The sequence below is a fragment of the Amaranthus tricolor genome, chromosome 1 (assembly GCF_026212465.1).
Source record: "Amaranthus tricolor cultivar Red isolate AtriRed21 chromosome 1, ASM2621246v1, whole genome shotgun sequence".
Lineage (NCBI taxonomy): Eukaryota > Viridiplantae > Streptophyta > Magnoliopsida > Caryophyllales > Amaranthaceae > Amaranthus > Amaranthus tricolor.
In genome coordinates this window covers 6,065,594-6,087,884 of record NC_080047.1, presented here as the reverse complement: position 1 = coordinate 6,087,884, position 22,291 = coordinate 6,065,594, and the positions used below count along the sequence as shown (strand labels likewise).

General features: G+C 33.6%; 4 protein-coding genes across 4 annotated transcripts; 2 read left to right on the top strand and 2 right to left on the bottom strand.

Moving 5' to 3' along the window:
- The first annotated feature begins 172 nt into the window (after positions 1 to 172).
- On the top strand, positions 173 to 3,611 carry LOC130812309 (SNF1-related protein kinase regulatory subunit gamma-like PV42a). The gene is made up of 3 exons (XM_057677970.1): positions 173 to 697; positions 1,890 to 2,244; positions 2,680 to 3,611. Exons 1-3 carry the CDS (start codon positions 210 to 212, stop codon positions 3,016 to 3,018), a joined length of 1,182 nt encoding a protein of 393 aa, XP_057533953.1. The 5' UTR covers positions 173 to 209; the 3' UTR covers positions 3,019 to 3,611.
- Positions 3,612 to 3,859: 248 nt separating this feature from the next.
- LOC130812325 (uncharacterized) lies at positions 3,860 to 8,066 on the bottom strand. Its single transcript, XM_057677971.1, has 5 exons — positions 7,908 to 8,066; positions 7,018 to 7,176; positions 6,841 to 6,892; positions 5,934 to 6,000; positions 3,860 to 4,232 (listed from the first exon to the last, which is right to left on the bottom strand). The coding sequence occupies exons 2-5, from the start codon at positions 7,171 to 7,173 to the stop codon at positions 4,142 to 4,144; spliced, it is 366 nt and encodes a 121-aa protein (XP_057533954.1). The 5' UTR covers positions 7,174 to 7,176; positions 7,908 to 8,066; the 3' UTR covers positions 3,860 to 4,141.
- Positions 8,067 to 13,017: 4,951 nt separating this feature from the next.
- Positions 13,018 to 17,765, top strand: LOC130812277 (phosphatidylcholine:diacylglycerol cholinephosphotransferase 1-like). Its single transcript, XM_057677968.1, has 3 exons — positions 13,018 to 13,812; positions 15,457 to 15,594; positions 17,127 to 17,765. Exons 1-3 carry the CDS (start codon positions 13,426 to 13,428, stop codon positions 17,445 to 17,447), a joined length of 846 nt encoding a protein of 281 aa, XP_057533951.1. The 5' UTR covers positions 13,018 to 13,425; the 3' UTR covers positions 17,448 to 17,765.
- Positions 17,766 to 18,416: 651 nt separating this feature from the next.
- On the bottom strand, positions 18,417 to 21,645 carry LOC130812293 (protein POST-ILLUMINATION CHLOROPHYLL FLUORESCENCE INCREASE, chloroplastic). Its single transcript, XM_057677969.1, has 8 exons — positions 21,346 to 21,645; positions 20,724 to 20,856; positions 19,970 to 20,054; positions 19,801 to 19,879; positions 19,604 to 19,717; positions 19,389 to 19,501; positions 18,771 to 18,881; positions 18,417 to 18,665 (listed from the first exon to the last, which is right to left on the bottom strand). Exons 1-8 carry the CDS (start codon positions 21,431 to 21,433, stop codon positions 18,546 to 18,548), a joined length of 843 nt encoding a protein of 280 aa, XP_057533952.1. The 5' UTR covers positions 21,434 to 21,645; the 3' UTR covers positions 18,417 to 18,545.
- Positions 21,646 to 22,291: the final 646 nt, after the last annotated feature.

Genomic DNA, 22,291 nt, shown 5'->3' with positions numbered 1-22,291 from the left:
GCCACGTACCTCCTAAACTCTCATAACTTCGCCCATGCATAATTCTACAATAGACACGTCCTTACTTACACTCATCCAAATCTCATTTTCCTTTACTCAAAATAATAAGTTAATTCATTCTGTACTTGTAGATATAATATAAGTACTCTAACATATGCATTCCCAAATTTCAACCAAGAAAATAAATAAATAAAATTCAAGAGTGAAAAATGCAAATAATCACACCAAATCAAAGAGACAACACAATGAAAACAGTATCAAAGAGTGATGATCATGATCAAATGATGATGATAAGTAATATAAGAGACAAAAAAGTGAGAGAATTAGTGTTAGAAAAGAGAAGATTAGTGGAGGTGCCTTACACAGCCACCTTGGGTGATACAATGAACACTTTGGTTACCCACCGTGTGGTGGCGGTGCCGGTGGCGGCTCCGCCAGGACACTGGATAGGGGCAGGTGGGTCCATGATTATGGAGACTGATAAGAAAAGTGGTGCAGTAAGAAAACATTACATAGGAATGGTAACTATGTTGGATATATTGGCTCATATTGCTGGTGATAGTAATGAAGTTGTTAATGGAGGAAATGGTGATGAATATTCAAGTGATATTGATAAAAAGCTATCTGTTTCTGTTTCTACTATTATTGGTCATTGCCTTGAAGGTTTGAGTTTGTGGACTTTACATCCTAATACTAGGTACTAATATATTCTTATTTTTACGTATATCAGATTATATAGCATATCTTGAGACCTCGACCATCAACTTAAGCTTTTGGTTGAATTGGTTTCTTGATATATTATCAGAAGCCAACGTGATAAAAAGTTACGGGTTTGAATCTCAACCACCGCCTTTGCGTATTTACACTTCTAACCTAGTGGGCATGTTAGAGTATATCCTCAACCATCAATCAGTTTCTTTTGGTTGAGTTAATTTCTTGATAATATACTCCTGATTTGTGTGCCAAGAATTTTTTTTTTTTCTTCCTAAAATGGTGTCGATATATACATTTATTGTTCCATCAATTGTTAAATTTGACATGAAAGGCTCTATGTACTTTATATATACTTTATTTGTCCGTTATAAATATATGTTATAGATTTAAAGGGGTACAAATAAAAATTAAGGTTCAGTGAAAACTATTAAGATGATGAAAATGTAAAACCTTTAAAATTGGAAAAGGGTACATAAGAGAGGTTTAAAGGGTACATGTGAAAATGACATCAATAACATTGGTATCCCTTGTAACATGATATGTACTGTTTTTTAATTTTTATTAATTTGATTTATTTTTACTTGATTTTTTCATCAAGTCATTTGTGTTTGTCTTGGGGAATATGGGAATTCATTTTATCGAGGGCTACATCAAAGGTTTTGGGCATATAAAACACCCTCCATCATATGTACGGGTTTAGGAGGGGGTTGGGGGTCGAATGTTTGTAATTTTCTCTAATTGTAAATAAGAAATATAGATAAATACAATTTAATAATTATTTTACATTCAAAACCATATAACATATCTTTTAGCCCATTGAAACAATGAACATAATCAAATGATATATGTTATATTAGCATACTCTAATCTATATTAAGATAGAGTGGTCGACAGAAGGGTAAATCGAGAAAATAGTGCAAATAACAGTGATTAATTTTAATAGTTTTCTACGATATTTTCTCTTTCTCTTAGATTTAGCAATAAATAGAACCTTAATTCCAATCTTTCGATTAAAAGAAGTATTAAATATACACTAACCATACTAATGCCAGCGCCTTAATCCCAATTGGTCTTCTAAAAGAAGCATCAAACATGAGCAATCTAAATATATATCCTTTATTCAACATTCTTAATATGTCTTGATTATATATTGAGCGACTACATACATAGTGCAGTCTCATAGATTGCATGGAAGTGTTCAGCAAGGGAATCCACCGAGCATTGGTACCATTAGACAGCCAAATGGAGAACATCTCAGGTGTCGAACTCGTAGAATCATCATCAAGCTATCGAATGTTAACCCAAATGGACGTCCTTAAGTTCATTAAAGCTCACGGGCATCAAGAGTTACGCGACCTTATGGTGAGCACTGTAAGGAGTGCAGGAGCAGTGACAGATACTGTACTAGCTGTGACTCACAGGACACGAGCTATAGACGCGATCAAGTGCTTGCGAAACGCTTCTCTTCAAGCTGTCCCCATTGTTGAAGCTTCTGATATTCCACCGGAAGGCAACAACCAACTAATTAATGTGAGTGAAGATTGTCGATATATATTGAAAATTTCACGAGGTGATCTATATTTTCGACTGTTTCACGTGGTGGACAAACGGTTTTTTAAATCCGTATGGTAATTTTAAACTTGACTTTTTCATTTGGCAGACAAACTGTTTAGATTTTTGTGAAATTTATGTTATTATTATTCTGGTGACTTTTTTTTTAATGAAAATAGACGTTTCAATCAACCTTGAAGGACATTTTTTTGAAATTAGTATTTAATTTAACAAAATATTGAACATTTTGTTCACCATATGAAAAAGTTGAAAGCTTGGGTTACCATGCAGATTTAGAAAATGTTTTTCTACCCCACGAAAAAATCGAAAACTAAAATTACCACTTGAAATTTCCCATATTTATTTATGGTGAAAAATCTAGTAAATTCCAGAATATATGCTTTGTGATTGCAGGGATATGGAAGGAGACTGGTGGGAACATTTTCAGCAACAGATTTAAGAGGATGCCCAGTTGATTTGATGCAATCTTGGCTACCCTTAAATGTGAGGGATTTCATGGCGAGAGTTTATAAAAATCCTTCCCATGGAGCTCCAGATTTGGTGAACTCTCCTAGGTTGCTTGTGACTTGTCATGCTGATTCCTCCCTACTGGAAGTGATCGATAAACTTATTACAAGACATGTTCATCGGGTGTGGGTGGTCAATGATTATGAATATGGTACACTCCTTGGGGTCATCTCTCTTACAGACATAATCCGAGCTGTTAGAGCTGCTCTTATTTCGGCTTCATAGACAGCACATAAGACATGCATCGGGTTCACAGGTTCACGACTATGAATATGGTACGATGTTTGCCGACTCTTTTGTAAACTATTTTCATCAAGCTGGGTTTGAGTGTAGTAGTTCGATCTAGATCATATTGATTTTGGTTTGTGCTTTGTCGTATATTGTTTGAGTTTTCTCTTTTATTAAGTAATGTTCAAGTCGAGTTAGGTGACCTATTTGGAAATCAAAAGATGCATCAGTTAATGGTTGGTCTCGAATCTACCCCCTAGCCACCTATCTACTCGTGCTCATAGCTTGTGGCTCGTGGACAAGATAATCCGCAAATGAATCACTTCGTGCCGACCTCTTGTCAATAATCTTAAGGGCTCATATGGCATGTTTCTAATGTTTTTGTTGTTTGTAATTTACTTGGTCATAATCAAGTGTTCAAGCAATGTTTTTTAGCAACTAATTGCAAGTGTTCTGTTATGTTAACACCTGTTGTTATTGCGTAAAGTATATCATCTACTCCTATAAACAGCAGTGAAAAATTTGTGCAATTTCAAGCCAAATTTTAAGAACATTAAATTGTATGGATCGAATTTAAAGGAAGAGAAAATATGCGAATATGAATTAAAGAAAATGGTGAGAAAATATTCGAATATGAATTAAAGGAAGTGGTGAAGACATTAAATCAATAGATATTAGTTCGGTGGCAAAGTTTTAAGAACATTGAAATTGTAGGAGGAGAAAATACATTAGATCATCATAGATTTTAGTTCGTCTACTTTCAGTCCTTTAGGCTTTAGCCAGCCTATAATAATATCTGATGGATGTGGCGGATATTAGAAGATCACCAATAAGAATATAACATGACAAATCTTAATAATATCTTTGATGAACATAACTCAAGGTCAATTCCAAATTCCAATTCCAATGTTCGGGTAAAGAGGGTGACCATAAAAGGCAAAACTTTTGACAAAAGACATTGCGATGAGAACAGTGAAAACAGCTGCTACAAAGTTGTTGATACCACAAATCCTATAAGAGCGAGTATCTAATCTAAGGGCTTGCAAAGCAATCCCATTAGTTGAACAGGTAATACCAAGAGTAGCCAGTGTTGTAGGCGTCGGCCAACCAAAGCATTGTTTCAGTGTCTTTTGGTTTTCAGTTCAGTTCTAGATTGCATCATACCTGAAAGCTTGTATACCTCGTATAACAATCCAACAGAGAACAGGAAGCTGCAATGAAATTTGACAGGTTAAGGCTCCATCGCAATTTGCATGTACATAATTCAGTAAAATGAATGCAACACATTTATTACTTCTCAAACAGCTCCATATTATTTGTAAAAAGGTAAGAGGATAGAGAAAGGTTTCAAATTCACATTGGTAACAATATGCTATGAACTGACAGAATCAAAGAGACAGTAAACAGAAATGAAATAATTAAAGAACAAAAGTGGAATTATAAGTAAAATGGGTAATTGATGGGTGATTACAACTCTAACAGCCTGTTTGGTAGGTGGTATTAGACGGTAGTAATAGAAATTAAATTAGTGTAATTTTGGTTGAAAAATCTCTTACTACCTTAATGGCTATACTTGTCCAACTTCAATCATCTTATTTTCTTCATATATTTCATTACAATGCATTACTATTGAAAGAGGTGGTATTAGTAGTAATCAAAGTTTGTAAATATAAAAAACTTATTTGTGATCAAAGTTTCATTACCATAACATGAAACTTTTGATGAAATTTTAACTATAAATCATTTTCATTACCATCTTTTAGTACCATTAACTGAACGGATCGTAAAAGTAAAATAAAAAAAGATAAATCAAGCTATTTGTGAAGCTTGATATCTCCCAGTGAGTTTAAACTCACACACAATATGTTTTAATAAATTTCTGGATGTTTTATGACTTCCTAATTTCCCATATTTATAATAAAACCACCTCTTAATACTAACTTATTCCTCAAGTCTCTACTAACATAGTAATTACCTAAATTAACCCTTTGTAAGCCTATTATCTGAATTACTAGTTCATTACACAATACAAAATTAGATTGATGCATACTAAAAGTTTAATGTTTGGTCTTACTAATTGAAACCCAAATAAAATTTAGACCCTTATGACATACCCATTTTGGAAATTATTCATATAAATAGTACTCCATCAGTCCCAATTGATTTCAAGTCATCCTAAATTCATTGATACAATTTAATGGTGAGTTTTCTCCCACCAATCCTATAAACCTAACCTAATTTAATGCATTTACATTATGTAAATTAAAAAGCAACTACTTTAATTTACTTATATTACCCAACCCTTTCTTTCAACCTCAAATCCTAACTTTTGAACCCCTAACCGTACACGCAAAAAGAATGACCCAAAATCCCAATCCTCATCATCATCATCATCTCTATGATTAGGACCTAGGCCTGTGGAGAATTAGGGAGGGTTGGATGACAACATACCGTATCTTTATCAAAAGAGATAAGGAGGTTGCAACCAGTGGGAACACTAGCTCGAGAATAACCGGCAAATGAAAACAAAAAACTCAAAACACTATTGTATTATTAAATTGGGATAAGGCGAGAAACATTATTTAGATAGAGGGATGTGGCAAATTAACTCTAAAACTTGATTAAAACGAAGTATGATGAAACATTTTTGCTGCTTATCTCGTAGTATTGATGAGAAGCTGTGCCCATAAATTCCTTAATGAGCATTATTTGTCTCACTTTTGACTTGTAATTTTCCTCATTTTTATGTTTCCAAATGCAAACAAATACCCCTTTCAATCCTTATAATATATATGGCACTCCTCTTTGAGAAAACTGATCATATATACAGCAAGATAAATATGTACACCCAATATGTGTAGGTAAAAATGATAAAACAAAAATTCCAAGAAAAGGTTGAATCAACGGCATACCATGTTGTGACACAAACTCGGTGAACAGTACTGGCAACAACAAGAGCAACTATCTCGGAAAATATAACTGCAAAACATCGATAACACATAAGAGAAGCTTAGTAACACTCCCTACAACATGGAAAAGTAATATATATATTCTTAAAGTGATATGATTTATGTTCAAAAAATCATAGTTTGATCAGCAGATATAAAAGCATGATCAACTGCAAGTATCACGAATACTTCAGAATTTGCTCAAACATTGCATTTAGCGATTCAAACCCTATGCAAAACTTTTGCCACGCCGAAGAATACCCACTGTCATTTTCAATTTTTCCTCATCATGAACAATATGCAAAGAAAATGTTCAAAACCAACTATTTATCAAAATGCAAAATGCAACACAATTAACTGTTCTCTCTTTTCCAACTTGTCACAAATCACTTAGTACCTAAATCAACTCATTAAGAAGTAATTGGTCCATAAACCTTAGGTGTTCAGTAGAGATACATACTACTACACACAGATCACTCTTGACGGAAGAATGTGATATCAATCATAAAGAACATATATCAATATAAAAGGCATTGAAAGATCACTGTTCTCAGGAATTGGTTATATTTTCACAACTACCAAAAGTAGTCAAGATACACAAACCACATAAGCCACCTCCACCAAATGAAAAAAAATGAAAGTAAAGTATGAACCATATGTTCAAACAGCTCAAATTATTAATTAAGGTAGACACATCAAACAAAAAACACTTTCTAGTTTTTTTAATCCTTAATTTCCTCGTAGTTTCTTATGACAGCTAACATTGTTCTAATGTTCTTCAGAGTCCAAAGCAATGTCACGAGCAAAAATTTAAATTTACTTTAAGAAAATTATTGTTTAGTTCAAGCTACAAAGAGAAAATTGAACTTACCAGCACCCCAACCAGTTCTGATGCCACAAGACTCCTGGAAATTACCAATGAACTGTGCCAAACAAATACAAAACAGAATTACTAACCAAGTGAGTGTAAGTCACATTCAATACAAAGTCTCACAATTGTCATAACTTAAAAGTCTAACAGCTAATTAGTAACAGATGCCAGACTCACAACGAAGGAGAAAAGGAATAGTAGAGAACTAATGAACCCTCCAAGAATGGTGAACACCTCAGATGATCCTAGCTTCCCTCTATAAATAACTGCAAGTGAGAGAACCAAGGTAAACAAAAGAGAGGAGATCATCATTGAACTTCCTGTCCCCGCCATTCCCTTCATTCGAGACAATAAAAATTACTTTAGCAACATGTAATTTAGGAAAAGAACACAAGAATAACATAGCAGAATCAAACAAAATGCAATGGATCATTTCTCAACCTCAAATAGGACCAAGAAATCAACTACAGAAAAGGTTGCAATCAAGTTTTCATTCAGATTGATCTCATTCATAGATGACTTTAGCGCTTAACTGGCTTATTACTGCGACTTCCATTTAGCTTTATGGCTAAAAGGTTATCGCGAATGCCAACACCAAAATGAATTTAACAACCAATGATTATACAGAAAAAGAGACACACAGTTAACAGTTTATTATCAATATGTTTTGTTGTGAATTTGTAAATCAATATTACTAATAAGATGGATCTATTTAAATCTGGATCAAGCTGTATATATTTGAGGCAGATTTCAATTCAACAGAAGACCAGCAACTACCGACAAAATGTCATCTGTAAACCTAAATTCGTAGCACATTATGAGCATCAATTGAATTTGGAATTGTCAACCTATTTCCCAAACAGAAAATCGAAAAAAATAGCATCAAAAATCATGGAAGTAACATGATAATGAATAGACATTTCCACTGCCAGAAATCAATAATTTACGAGAAATCACAGCAACAAAGTAAGTAATTAGAAGCAATCTGACCAAATTTCTGTTACAGAGTTCATTAAATTGAAAAAATCAGAAAATTTAATATAGAATTGGGAAGAAAGAAAACGTACCAATTGAATCGGGAGCGCAAATATTAGAGAGAGAATCAGCAAATAGCAACTGAAGATGTAGGAAGGGGAATTAAAAGTGCGACTAGAAGTCTAAAGCCTCGGTTCTCACTCTTCAGGGCTCAGACATGAATATAGAAAGTGAGCGGTTCGCTCCGGTTTACAGTCGTTTACAATTTACATTTTCCTAAACCCGGACGACCGGACCAAATACTAAAACATGTATTTCGTTTGTCCAATCATTTTGCATTAATTGTTATTTTAGTATATTTTATTTGTTTAGCATTATTTCTACTTAATAGTCTGTACTTTCTTTTAATCTCATTCTTATATTTTAACTATTTTTTTTAATTTCATTCACAATAATTTATATTTTCTTCGTTTATTACCAACATTTACTTTTTTTTCTTAAAAATCACATAAGAGTACTAGTCTACTAGATTACTTCCTTCAAAAAAAAAATCTACTAGATTACTAGTGCAACGTTTGACATTTTACGTAGTCCAATTAACTAATTCAATCCTTAATATCTTTACTACTGTATAAATAAAAAATTATAAAGATTAGATATTTATAATTTTTGTATTGAGACGAATCAAACAAGAATCCACTTGATTATGTTTTAACTTATATCAAAAACAAATCACAAATTAAGAGTGGTAAATTAATAATGCAATATCTCTGATACTGTAAGTAATTTAAAACGGAGAAAGCAGTTAGGTAGAAAATTGTTTGACTTATCTCAATAATAATCTATTAGTATCCATTATTATTTACTCCCTCCTATTTAGAGTAATTTTCTCATTTAATTGGGCACGGATATTAAGAGTAGGATGGGGTCCACCAAAAAGGTGGGTAGTTGAGATTTTTTAAGTAACTGTTAATGATTCCCTCTTTTTTGTTAAATAAAGTAGATAGAATTGAATTTTGGAGGGAAAATTGGGTTTAACATTTACAATAAAATTAATTGATAATAATACATTTTCGGGATTTTTAAATTAACAAACCATAAAAGTACTTAACTTAAATTACAAAAAATCACACAAACTAAATTACACATTACAAATTGAAAAACTAAACTAAGTCTTTAATTCTTCCTTGATTTCTTCAGCGTTTTTTTAACGGCAACCGAAAACGAACAACCCTCTCGCCACATGCGCATGCGGATATTAAATCTTTCATTGACTTCAGATTTTAAAAAAAAAACACGGTATGCATTAAGTGTTCAAAATTGATTAATTAGCTATGAAAAATATGAACATTTTGATTTTGGAACGAAGCCATCAAATAAACTGGAAGACAGCAAGTCAGTAACATCAAAGACAAAGAGGCAACAATTCCACACAACAAGTCAGTAACATCAAAGATAATAACCCAAATTTTTCAGATTGGCGCCAAGTAAGAAAATTCAGAGGCGCCAAGTAACAAAATTCAGAGGCAACAACTATATAATGATAGCATTAAATAAAGAATTTATCACCACTAATTAATTTACATCAACCAAAATTGAAGTACAACCATGGTAAAAACAAAAGAGCTAGATAATTTTACTCGGAATCAAATAATGCATGAACTTTTATCGTCGGTCAACAGTAAAGGGAAGCCAACACACGGGGTCATCAATGACATGGCGAAGAAGTACGTTGTGTATAGAAAGACAAGAGGAAGGATATGGGGACATATGAAGGACCAACAACAGAAGAATCAACTTCCAATAAATGTCAACAGTAAGAAGAAAGGCAAGAAGACAGGGAATGAGATTACCTTTGATGACACAAAGTTCAAGGAACTTGAAAAGGCGAAAAAGACAAGTCAAGCCGTGATTGCAAGGGCATGGGAGTTAGCCAAAGCACAGTTTGGAGATGGAAAAAACAGAAGTACATACAAAAGCACACCAATGCAATCAAACCATTGCTTAATGACAAAAATAAATTCGACAGGTTAGTTTTTTGTCTTACAAGTTGCATTTTAGACGAGCACACAAGCAACTTCACGTTTAATGACATGTCAAAATGTAGTGCACATAGATGAAAAGTTATTTTACATCACATGGACACAACAAACATATCATCTCACACCCGGAGAGGTAGAGCCACATAGAGAAATTCAATCAAAATGATTTGTGCCTAAGATCATGTTTATGTGTGTTGTTGCTAGACCAATCTTTTCTAATGAAGGTGAGCTAATTTTTGATGGAAAGATAGGCATATTTCCTTTTACACGCGAAGTGGCAGCACAAAGAAGTTCAAAAAACAGGAAGAGAGGAGAGCCAAAGACCAAACTCATACAATCAATCATTAAAATACACACGAGAGATATGATTGTGCACAAGATACTCCCAACAATTAGAAGTAAATGACCAACACATTTAAGAAAAACGATATACATTCAACAGGACAATGCTAAGCCACACATTTTAGATGATGACATAGTGTTTAGAGAGGCAGCAACACTTGATGGATTTTGTTTCCACTTAGTGCAACAACCTCCTAACTCACCAGATATGAATGTGTTAGACTTAGGATTTTTTAAGTTAATATAAGCATAAAAAATCAGCATACAATTATGCACAGTTGGTTATGGCAGTGAATGCAGCATTTGAGAGTCTACAACCAAATGCATTGAAGTTTGTATGGATCACTTTACAAGCATGTAAAGTTGAGGTTATTAAGAATTTAGGTGTTATAAATTATCACATTCCACACATGAACAAATCAAAGTTTGCAAGGGAAGGGAGACTCCCACATTGTTTGGGGATACGAAAGGAAATTATTTACAAGGCACTTCGTTATTTGGACACAAAGATGGGTCAAAGTACGTTTGAGGTCATCTTATTTTACTTGGGGATCAAAGATGAACAATTTTTTCATCAACATCATTTACCAACAGCACAAACAGAAATACTAGCAACAATAAAATAGTCATCACCAACAGAAACAAAAACTCCAACAACAACAGAAACACCAGCACCAACAGAAACTCCAACAACAACAAAATGATCATCACCAACAGAAATAAAAACTCTAGCAACAACAGAAACACCAGCGACAACAGAAACACCAACACCAACAGCAACACCATTAACAACAGAAACACCAACAACAATAGAAACACCAACACTAACAGAAAATCCAGCAACAATAGCAACACTATTAATAACAGAAGCAACAGCACCAACAGAAACACTAACAAGAACAGAAACAACACCAACAACAGAGGAAATAGCACCAACAAAACCAGTAACAGTAGCATGAACACAAGTAGCATGTACATATGACAAATATGAGTATACTTTTGGGTTACATGTTTAGGTGTAAACATGATGTAGTAAAAAAAATCATCAAGTTGTTTAACCATAAACATTTAAATGAAAATGGCAGCTTCAACAATTTACTGATGGCTTCAAAAACAAAATCGAAAAATTACATAAACTCAGAGAACAAATTGTTCTCATCATAGATACCCTAAAAATCCTAGTAATTGCCTCCTAAATCTGGTAAGAACATAGCCTCCTAAACATGATGTTTGGTGGCTTACGAACTGAAAACCCTAGATTGGTGGCAAAATAAGTTGATTTAGGGTTTTTGTAGCTATAATCAAATGTTTACCCTCAAAAAAATCATAGGGCAAAAAATCAGATTATTCATACATGCATACTATTAAAAACACAAACACAAAATCATCATAAGTCAAAAAGAAAAGATGTATCCATACGAGAGAATGGTTCTCCAACATCAAAATCAGACACCAAATCATCATCATCCAGTGATTCTTCATCTGAGGAAGGGAACAAATTCTCAATATAAAAAACTTGCAGATCTAGTTGTAAATCAAACAAACCCTCAATTTTTTCATCCTCAGAAGTTAGAGTTCTTCCCTAGTTAGGATCCGTTTCAACAGAGCTCGTAGGAGATGGAGGAGCTCGATTGTAGAAGTCAAACCAAGGATTAGGAGGACCAACTAGGTCACTGTCTTGGGATGAAGACAACCAAGAAAGACAAGAATTTGGTAACTCCATATTCGAAAACCCAGAAGCATACACAAAAAAACCAAGATTTGAAAAAACCCCAAACGTATTAGGGTTTCAATCGAACTTCAGAAAAGAGAGAAGAGAGAGAGGGGAAGGGAGATATTGAAGAAAAATGAAGATGAAGATGAAGATGAAGATGAAGGACGATAATCAGTAACAATGGGGATAAGGGAGAAAGATGAAGATGAAGGAGGACGTTGAAGATGATGAGGGGAGAACAGAATTAGGGTTTCAGTTAGTGGGTTTAGGAGGAGGGGAGATTGATTTTAAAAGGGAGGGAAACATTAAGAGTATTAATGAGGTTTATGTAATTAATCAGTATGGGTAAGTAGTGTAAGCGGGGTCATTTTCGTAATTACGTGTGTGAACTAAGGGTATTTAGGTAAAAAAAATATTGATAAAAAAGGAAATGGGACAATTGTTATGAATTTGCCAAATAAGAAAATGGGACAATTACTCTGAATAGGAGGGAGTATAATTTTTAATTTAATACAATTAAATATATTTTGAATTAAAATAGTGCATTAACTATTATGTAAAACCAAATAAGACATTTGATTAAAATTGAAGGGGTAATTTATCACTTCACGACTTGAAACAAACCATACCAAAAAAATATTTTTACAAAGTTAGTGGGAAACATTTGGATCCCATAAGAAATATAGAAATATCAAAATAAAGTTAATGAAAAATATATGGAGACCATAAGCATAATTAAAATATTAAAATGAGGATAAAGAAGATAATTTTTGTCCAAAATTTGTAATATAAATAGAAAGATTCCTTATAAAAACAACAAACAAAACACCTAAAAATAACAAATGATAATTTCTTTAAGAAACATAAGAAATAACAAGTCAAACCGTCTCACGGTGACACGACGTCAAAATAAGAAGACCATAAGTAAAAAATTTTTATCATTAGACTACTTAACCAATTAAGAGACATGTCTCATAATGAAATCGTCCTATAACAAGTTTATATACTTCTACTTCTATATGCTAACAACTATTTCATTAAGTTGATTAAAATATTAAGATGTGACCATATATGATCGTACGTTTAAGCCATTAGGCGTAATGGAACACCACACACGAAAGAACGACCCCAAAATTCAATTTTCATTATCATTTCATTTCATTAGTTGAATAAAAAAGTCATAAATATTCGTGCAAATCTCGCTCACCCTTTTATAATTGCCGGTGTTCACATATTCAAACCCAGATCACAATCCTCATCTTTCAGATCTGCTCATCATATTCTCAATCCATTCGTACTCGCACACAATTCGAATTTACTCAGGTCTCAGAGTATACCACATTTTCCCTTTCCCTTTCCCTTTCCCTTTCCCTTTCCCTTCCATTCCCTACCAACCCCACACACATTTGACTCTTCCTTCGTAATCTCCGTCCATTCCCTTTCCTTCTTTCTATATATACCCATTTCCCTCTCATTCCACTATGTTTATCTCTATACTTATCTTCATCAACAATGGACGGAAACTCTCCTCTCCGCAATAGGAAACCATCTATTAACGGTAACGGTAACGGGTATCAGTACGTTAACGAGAAAGGGAACGGTCACGGAAGCGGGGATATGACGGCGATGAAGGGGAAGAAGACTGGGGTGAAAGGGATGCTTGAGACGGCGTCGTTTTTGAAATGGGGATACAGTGATATCATTGGTGCGCTGAAAAATCATCCAATGCCATGTTTTTTTGGGGTGACGTTGTTGTTTTTTATGGGGGTTGAGTATACTTTACGTATGGTTCCAAGTAGTTCTCCGCCGTTGGATGTAGGATTTGTCGTTACTCGTTGGCTTAATCGTATCCTTACTTCTAGCCCTTCTCTCAATACTTTACTCGCCGCCCTTAATACGGTATCTTTACTTTGCTTTATTCTTTTGCTTGATTTATCTTGAGATTTTTGTTTGATTTGAGGAATTTTTGCATTATTGAAATATGTTAAAAACCAATTTAGCTTAATGGTTGAAGCGTTAGGATATCTAATGTAATCTAACATGCCCCATAAAAAATTTATGTATTAAAATTTGTAATTGAATAAAGTTGTTGATGATATAAAAGTCGGCACGTTTGTTAAAGATATATATTGAAATCTTAATAACATTGTACATAAATAAAAATTATAAAAAATTGATATTAATAATTCTTGCGTTGAGATATGTTTTAACTTATGATTAAAAATAAAATACAATTTTAGAGTGAATCGTGAATAGCGCTAAAAAAAAAAAGAAGAAATAAAGTCATTGAAATGGAGGTAGTATATGATAGTGTAATAGTATAATCTATCATCCTTACATGAGAGCTAAGACCCTTTTGAGCTAATAATATGGACATAGAACATACCCTTGATAGTGTAATAGTATAATCTATCATCCTTACATGAGAGCTAAGACCCTTTTGAGCTAATAATATGGACATAGAACATACCCTTGTCAAACTTGATGCTCAATACGCGTTAATAAAGTTGTTGATGATGTTTGCTATTGATAAATAAATTATGAGCTAAAGGGTTGATCAACAATAATGTATATTGGACCCTAACCTTTTTGGAAAGAAGGGGAGGGGAGGGCGGGGAGCTAGTTGTGTTTTCCTTTCAAATCTTTCGGATGCTGGAAGAATTTGTTATGTTTAAAATGTAATAGGGATTCCTTTTTTTTTTTGAGGTACCTCCCTTCTCCTATTGGTATTTAAATGGCGGAAATGCTATCCTCTATTTCCCCCCCTTTTATTTCCCTTTGTTTCCCCTATCCAAATATAGTGTAAATCTACTGATGGCATTGACTAATAGATTGATGTAAATTATGATATTGATGTAGAAGTAGTAGATGATAATTAGCTTAATTGATAAGTGACAAAATAAAGTTTTAGTGGAGGGTTATTTTGACATGGAGGAGATGTGATAATTGAAGGAAAATAATGGTACTCATTTAAGAGGAGGTAGTGATAATTTCCATTGTCATATATTGAAGTGCTCAATCTTGGAACTTTAAAAGGGTAGGGTAGGTTTGGAATTGGAACAACTCTTGATTTATCTTGGTGTAGTTTTTCTTTTTTGGAATATTGTACAATGTTCTTTCTTATGCTGCTAAGCCACAATTTACATCTATCATCCTTCATTGTCAATTTGTACTGTACTTCTATAAAATTTTAGTAGGAAAATGTAGTTGAAGTACTAGTTTCTTTTCTATAGTAGTGTTTGTTGTCTAAAACAATAATTATCATACTCCTTCCGTTCTAAATATTCATTTTAACTTTTTATTCATGATTACTCCTTATGTTCCAATTATTTTTTTTAGCTTTTTTTATTCACGATTTTGTTATTTTTAATCAAACTAGAACATATATGTGGGACATATGTATTATACAATTTGTTTATTTTGTATTAGAGATTTAGAGTGATTGGAGGGGTAGTGTAGAGCTTGGGGATTAGGATATACATGAATGTTTGCTTAAATTTCCTGTTATTAAATAAATAAATTAATTGATTTTGATGATGATAGGTGTTTGTGGGGATGCAAACCGTATATATATTGTGGGTATTTCTTGTGGAAGGAAGATTGAGACCTGGACTTGCTGCCTTGTTTATGTTCACTTGTAGAGGAATTCTTGGTTACTCCACTCAACTACCTTTGCCTCAGGTACATTTCTTGTCAAACATGTCATGTGCCCTTTTGTCCTTTGTTATTCTATTGGAAAGAATCACCTTAAAATTCTTTTCTCTCTTGTTTAACTTTGTTATTCTATTGGAAAGATAAAGTTTTGATTAGTCATGTTGGTAGTTGAACTCTTGTAATTACTTCTGTGTTTGCTGCTACCTGTTTGTCATCACTCATCAATTGTATGACAAATAATAAGGTTTGCCAACATTACACCTCTAGTGGGATGCTTTGAGCACTCGACTGCTGTTTACGGGCTATAGTAGATAAAAACTGTAGAAAAAGTATTTCCTGAACTGCGAGAGGAAAAAAAAATTGCTGTAAACGAAACTAGGAAGATTGTCTTTGGATCAGAGTAAAAATGCGGTAACGGTCGCGATTGCAGTAACGAAATGGGGATGCGATAACGGGAGTGATGCGTTAATCGTAACGTCTAAATATCGATCAAAACCAAATGATATCCATTGATATGGTCCAAAACACGTGTTTTTTTTACATCTTTACAACGCGGGAAATATCGGTTCGTTGTTTTTAAAAACATTTACAACGCGGCCGAGGAGATGCGATGCGGCCTTGTTTTTACACTATGCTTTGGATCCTTTAAGATGCGAAAATTGAAAAATTCTTGAGGGATGGAAGGATACAAAATTTTGGAAGTTTTGTTGTTTTACTTCTCTTTATTTTTGGTAGTGAATATTGATAGCATTTCCCAACTCCCTCTTAGAAGCTGGAATGTTCTGATTATAGTTATTGTAACTCTCTTTAAAGCCCCCATTTCTGTTGGTAAGTGCATTTACTATATATTTGGTAGCAGCCTCTTTAAGTGCCCCACATTTTGATAGCTTTACGTTGTATAGTAGCAGTCTACTATCGGTAGGCGATAGTGAACTTTAATAAACTAACAATAAGGTCATTGTACTTCTTCTTACCTGTCTTTATTGTCATTGTTATAAGATGAAACAAAATGCTATAAAAAGTTCATGTGGTCGATATTTGATAAGCCTCAGATTTCAGATTGCTCTTGTTGTTTGGAAAGTTGAATTACCGAGCTGGCTTAATGGCAAACGGGCCCATGAATATAAGTTTTTTCTGTGGGGAAGGAAGAATCTTTATCATTCAACTTGACCTACTTGTAGAAAGATGTTAAACATCTAGTTGCATTGGTTTTTTGGTTTTCTCAAACGGGTTGATTTATTCGTAGTTTTATATCCATACATTCATTTTTCTCCCGTGCTAATGATATAATCATTGTTTTCACATACTTGTACACTCATGGCATGAAAAAAAAGAGAGGATACGATTGAATGTAGTTCACTAATCGTTAAGCCTTATCATTTATAAGATACTATTGCTCATTAGCCACACCTATAATGCTTTTCCTTGTTAAGCGTAGTCTGGGGATCGGATATACGCAATCTTACCCTTTCTGGTGATGTTCATTCAAAGCATGTTCCTTTGCTTAAATTGTTAAGGTGCATATCAAGTGTAATTAATTTATTGACTTCCACTGCCAGGAATTCTTGGGTTCAGGAGCTGATTTTCCGGTAGGAAACGTTTCTTTCTTTTTATTCTATTCTGGACATGTTGCGGGCTCTGTGATAGCATCTATGGACATGAGACGTATGCAAAGAAACGAGTTAGCTTGGACGTTTGATTTTCTTAACGTCTTGCAAGTGGTTAGGCTTCTCGGAACAAGGGGTCATTATACCATTGATCTTGCTGTTGGTGTAGGAGCTGGAATGTTATTCGACTCTCTTGCGGGGAAGTATGAGAAGAGCCGGGTTATCTCAGTGACATCTGCCCCTGGAATGACAATGTACTCTCCGTTAAAGTAGATAAAGAGCGAGAATGCACGGGGAATGAGTAGGTCAAGTAGAGGCACGCACAAAATAGGTAACATGAAGGTGGGTGGCTCGAGTTCTGGCTTATTTACGATCAAATCTAAGTTGTAAATGATCGATTAATGCTCAATTCAGAGGTTTCTTTCATCCATATTTTTGAATCATTCTTCGTTTGTTCCATATCTCTTGAAAGATTTCTCTATACACATTCCGAGATTGGATGTGCTCTGTTCTGTTGTCTAGTTAAACTAGAATAGATTAGGAAAAAGCATTTGTGCCGTAACTTTGGATAAATGCAGACACCTCGTATCACTGTATCTGTAACTTTTTCTTGCATATTTTTTGAAAATTTGAAACAAATAAGTAATTTCAATAAAAAAAAAAGAAGCTTTGAGTAAACTTAAATTCAAAAATAAACATCTTTATGTTCGAGCCTAAGGTCAACGAACAATAAAATTGGTCAAAAAAAACTCAAAATTGTTTGTTCGCGGTAAGGGAAACAATGTTCTAACATTAGAAGGGACAAATAAAAATAAAAATTGTTTGTTCGCAGTTAGTAACTGTGAACAAAACATGACTTCTATTTTTTGTCCCTTCTAAAGTTATGACATTGTCTCATTTTGTTCGTAGTTATTAACTGCGAATAAACAATTTTGACTTTTTTGACCAACTTTTTTTTTTTCATTGTTAATAACTACAAACATACGCTCGGACATGGAGACGCTTATTTTTGGAATTAAGTTAACCCGAAGCTTATTTTTTATTTTTTATTTTTGTTAAAATTGCTTATTTGTTTCAATCTTTCCATATAGTTTCATGTAGCGGATCTGATGTATTGGAATTAAAGCGTTGTGTGTTGTTGTTATTGGCTGAATGGCTCAGTCCACTGCACAACTCTATTAATCTTTTGCATAAATTCAAGATGATTTTGAACAGAGACAATAGAAGTATCATTATAAGACATTTTTGTGATCAAACTCGAATTTCTATCTCCAAGATTATAAATCCTTAGATGTATCAGAAAAATAGATAGGTTCATATACTTTGATATTTACATTATATCAGTGTATGAGACATTGTACCAAAAAGTAATCACTCGTCATTATCTGACAACAAGAGACACGACCCATCATCTACATTTGCAAGCGGGTCGTACAAAGGCGAGCTTGGATCTGTGCATCCGGGTACAAGATTCAAGCTGCAACGATCACCCTTCAAGATACACCACAATTAGCTGAAGTTAGAACACCGTCTTCTTTTACAATTACAAAATACTCGAGCTAAGAAACCGAAAGTGTAATATAAACCATTACTTACCCCTTCCAGTGTCAGATTACCAGCAATGGCACACCTTGTGATAACTATTGCAGTGTCTGGAAAGATAGCCCTGTCACAAGCCCCCTCTTTGCTTAGCTCTTCTGCGAGACCCTGCACCGATGGTTTCTCACATTTTAAACCGAAGTAAATGATGCACCGATGGTTTTCGTTGGAATGCAGCTTAGGTCTCCTAGTTCAAAGGCATCTTGCTTTGTTCTACCGTCTAATAGTTTTAAGCAAGGTTCGCTATTGTAGTCTACGACGGACCCTTGAATTCCGATGCTGTCAAGGAACCAATTCAACTAAAAGCTTAAGCTGATGGTTGAGACCACAAGATATGTTATATACTCTAACACGTCCCCTCATATGAGAGCCCTTTGGGCTAGAAGTGTGGATGCAGCACATGACCTCCTCATACATGGCGCTAAATATTCCACTTTAAGGGAAGGGTAGTTAAAATTCGAACCTGTGACCTCTTGTCACAATGGCTCTGATATCATGTCAAGGAAACAATTCAACCAAAAGCTTAAGCTAATGGTTGAGGCCCCAGGATATGTTATATACTCTAACAAATGCATCTCAAACAGACCGAACTAGTTTCATTGTTTTTTCTCTTACCTCATTGAAGAAACTGACTGGTTTGTTTTGCAATGCTTTGGGAATTTGAAACTGCAGTCTGTAAGGACCATCCCAATCTCTACCGTTTGTGAAGGAGAAAATCAAGTTCATTGCTGATACAATCACAAAACGATATATATATATATCAACACGTAATATCCCACAGATTACACAACAACAATCGACAGGTGAATCAATAAAAACAGGATACAAACCGTGCTTAGGAATACATATTTGAATAGTATAGATCGGAGGATCAACTTTTCCTCTCGCTTTCTTTAGCATTGCTCTTGGTTCTCCACTACACATAATCGGCTGATTAAATCCTCCTACCGAATCAGGGCATAAACATTAGATAACAATTATAGCTCGAGCTCCACCAAAATCGCTTAGAATGGGATTAACAACATACCATTAAAACCGATTCCAAAATCTTCATTAGGTTCGAGATTGGTGGCAGACGGATTGTAAAAGATTCGGAGTTTTTCTCCCTACCATTAAAAAAAACCACGTTTGTTAGGTGAAGAACACGAAAGTTGAGCGAAAACATAGGAATTTTAAGGGGTGACGAAGAAAATTACTGCAGTTGGAGGTAGGCCGTTCATAGTTTTCCAATAGATGGGAGCTATTCCGAGCTCAAATTCTGCCCATGTAGGTAATCCAAACCTATAAGGAGAGGAAGTTCACATAGAATTATACATCAGGTTGTTTTAGTGAGTTGTCCAAAGAGAAAACATGTCATATGATATAAGTGATCATAATTTGAACAACATGCTTCAGTACACAAACGACCTGTTTGGTAGTAGCTAGTAGGTATTAAATAGTGGGAATGAGAATGGAAAACTAGCGTAGTTTTAGTAGGAAATCACTTGACCAGTTAAATGACCATGTTTCTTCTCTTCCAATCATCTCATTTCTTTAAATGATTCATTCAATTGCATTACCATATGAAAATGTAGTATCAGTTGGTTATGAAAAATTGAAAAAAAATATTTTTACTAGCATGAAGCATTTCACAAAAATTTATTCTACAAATCATTGTCATTGCCATCTATTAGTACCAACTACCAAACGGATCTGAAACTGTAATATATAGTTATTGCACGTCATAGGGATGATTTGTGGATCGTTTAGGATAATAAAGGCATCTTAAAATCAATAAGGTGTCTCTTTTAATATCATCATCATATACAATGTATTCTGTTCATAAAAACTATGATCAGGGTGAAAAATGGAGGACGACATACTCACATACCATACCCTTATCAGAGCAGATAAGGAGGTTGCGGCCAATGAGAACATCGGCTCGAGAAAATTAATGGCAATTATACATACTCCTTGATTTCATCTTTAGGACTTGTTGCAACAACTGCTGTAGCAACAGCTCCAACTTGATGGTCTCTAATATTGATAGATCTACTTCTTGTCAAAGGATGTTGGTGCAATGGACTAACAATCGAACTATTACCTGCATTATCAAAATCATGTTATTTTGCACCCTTTGTTGGTCTTATATATAGCTTCTATGACAATTAAGCTTCAAATTTTTATTACTCGAACTCAAAAACTCATATCTAACACGAGTATACAATTCGACCATCAAATTAAACTTGAAAAAATAAATTATTTTCCATATTTTTGATTCAAAAAAAATCATCCAATATCCAATCTATGTTTATTGAGAATTCGAGCAACATAGTTTTAGACCATTTCTCATATTCAAATATCAAGGATCTAACACAATTTTTAAGTAATAAATCAACGGAAATGCCTTTCAGCAGCACAAACACTCCTCATATATGAGGTCGAAATATTTTATTTAGAAATAAGAGATAGATAAGATTTAAATTCGTGACCTTCTTATCATGTTAGTATCATAATAAAAAACCAACTCAATCAAAAACTTAATCTGATAGATAAGACTCCAGAATATATTATAGTCTATACGATTACATACCTAGTAATGAAGTGTTGGTGCAGCCATTGCCAACAGGAATACGTTGTTTTGACACAGCAAAAATGGTTGTAGCTGTTGTTGTTGCCATTGAATCAATAAGCTTAATTTTCTGCTAAAGTTTAGTGATTAGTTTGATAAGAGATATGTTGTTAAGAAGTACACTTATGTGGAAACTTTTGGATAAGAGAAGAAGAAACAACCACACAAAAGCTGGACATATATGGATAAATATCTCTTCCCATTTCTTAATAACCGCAAATCATAAACATGAAGACAAATAATCAAGTCATCATCTGAAATGTGAATATTGGAAGATTTTAATTCTTCTTCAAAATATCAATAATTAAGTTATAAATATCTAAGCTTGCTATTGCATTCCTTTTAGATATTTTTTTTTTCAATTAAAAATTGAATTTTATTTTAGTTGGATAACAAATATTATTTTTTAGGAATAATTCTCTGTAATAAAATAAAAAATATATTTTTAATGAGGTGTGTTGTCTGATTTTGATAGCCAAATTTTGTAATTTTTCGTTTAACAAGTTCAAAGAAATTTATCCGGTATAATTTTTAGCAGGTGATCACCATGGTAACCTATTACATGTAAAGAATGTTATTTAAAAAAAATGTTTTGTCTAATTTTGTTAAGTCATTTTAATTTTTTTGCTATTTTTTCTTTTTACCTTTTACTTTTTAATATTTTTGTTTTTTTTTTGGGTTAGTTAACCTACAATGCATAAAGGGGTTACATTTGAATAACTAGATAATTGATTTTAAAATTGAGATTATTATTAAAAATTGATTATTTTGGACAACTTTCCTAAAATTTATTAACATGGCCATATCATGAAATCGCCTCATCCAACATTGCACATCATTAGATTTTTTTTATTGTTTTACTAATTACTTCCTCCATCCCACTCACTTAGAATAATATTCTGTTTTA

Excerpts from the sequence above, each read along its gene's own strand:
- LOC130812277 (XM_057677968.1), top strand. The coding sequence starts at position 13,426 with ATGGACGGAAACTCTCCTCTCCGCAATAGGAAACCATCTATTAACGGT. Across the intron at positions 13,813-15,456 it reads TACTCGCCGCCCTTAATACG|GTGTTTGTGGGGATGCAAAC; the intron begins GTATCTTTACTT and ends TGATGATGATAG. Across the intron at positions 15,595-17,126 it reads CTCAACTACCTTTGCCTCAG|GAATTCTTGGGTTCAGGAGC; the intron begins GTACATTTCTTG and ends TTCCACTGCCAG.
- LOC130812293 (XM_057677969.1), bottom strand. The coding sequence starts at position 21,433 with ATGGCAACAACAACAGCTACAACCATTTTTGCTGTGTCAAAACAACGT. Across the intron at positions 19,502-19,603 it reads AATATGTATTCCTAAGCACG|CAATGAACTTGATTTTCTCC; the intron begins GTTTGTATCCTG and ends TGATTGTATCAG. Across the intron at positions 18,882-19,388 it reads CAGTCAGTTTCTTCAATGAG|GGTCTCGCAGAAGAGCTAAG; the intron begins GTAAGAGAAAAA and ends CCATCGGTGCAG.
- LOC130812325 (XM_057677971.1), bottom strand. The coding sequence starts at position 7,173 with ATGGCGGGGACAGGAAGTTCAATGATGATCTCCTCTCTTTTGTTTACC. Across the intron at positions 6,893-7,017 it reads TATTCCTTTTCTCCTTCGTT|TTCATTGGTAATTTCCAGGA; the intron begins GTGAGTCTGGCA and ends TGTTTGGCACAG. Across the intron at positions 6,001-6,840 it reads CAGAACTGGTTGGGGTGCTG|TTATATTTTCCGAGATAGTT; the intron begins GTAAGTTCAATT and ends GATGTTTTGCAG.
- LOC130812309 (XM_057677970.1), top strand. The coding sequence starts at position 210 with ATGCAAATAATCACACCAAATCAAAGAGACAACACAATGAAAACAGTA. Across the intron at positions 698-1,889 it reads ACTTTACATCCTAATACTAG|TCTCATAGATTGCATGGAAG; the intron begins GTACTAATATAT and ends TACATAGTGCAG. Across the intron at positions 2,245-2,679 it reads GCAACAACCAACTAATTAAT|GGATATGGAAGGAGACTGGT; the intron begins GTGAGTGAAGAT and ends TTGTGATTGCAG.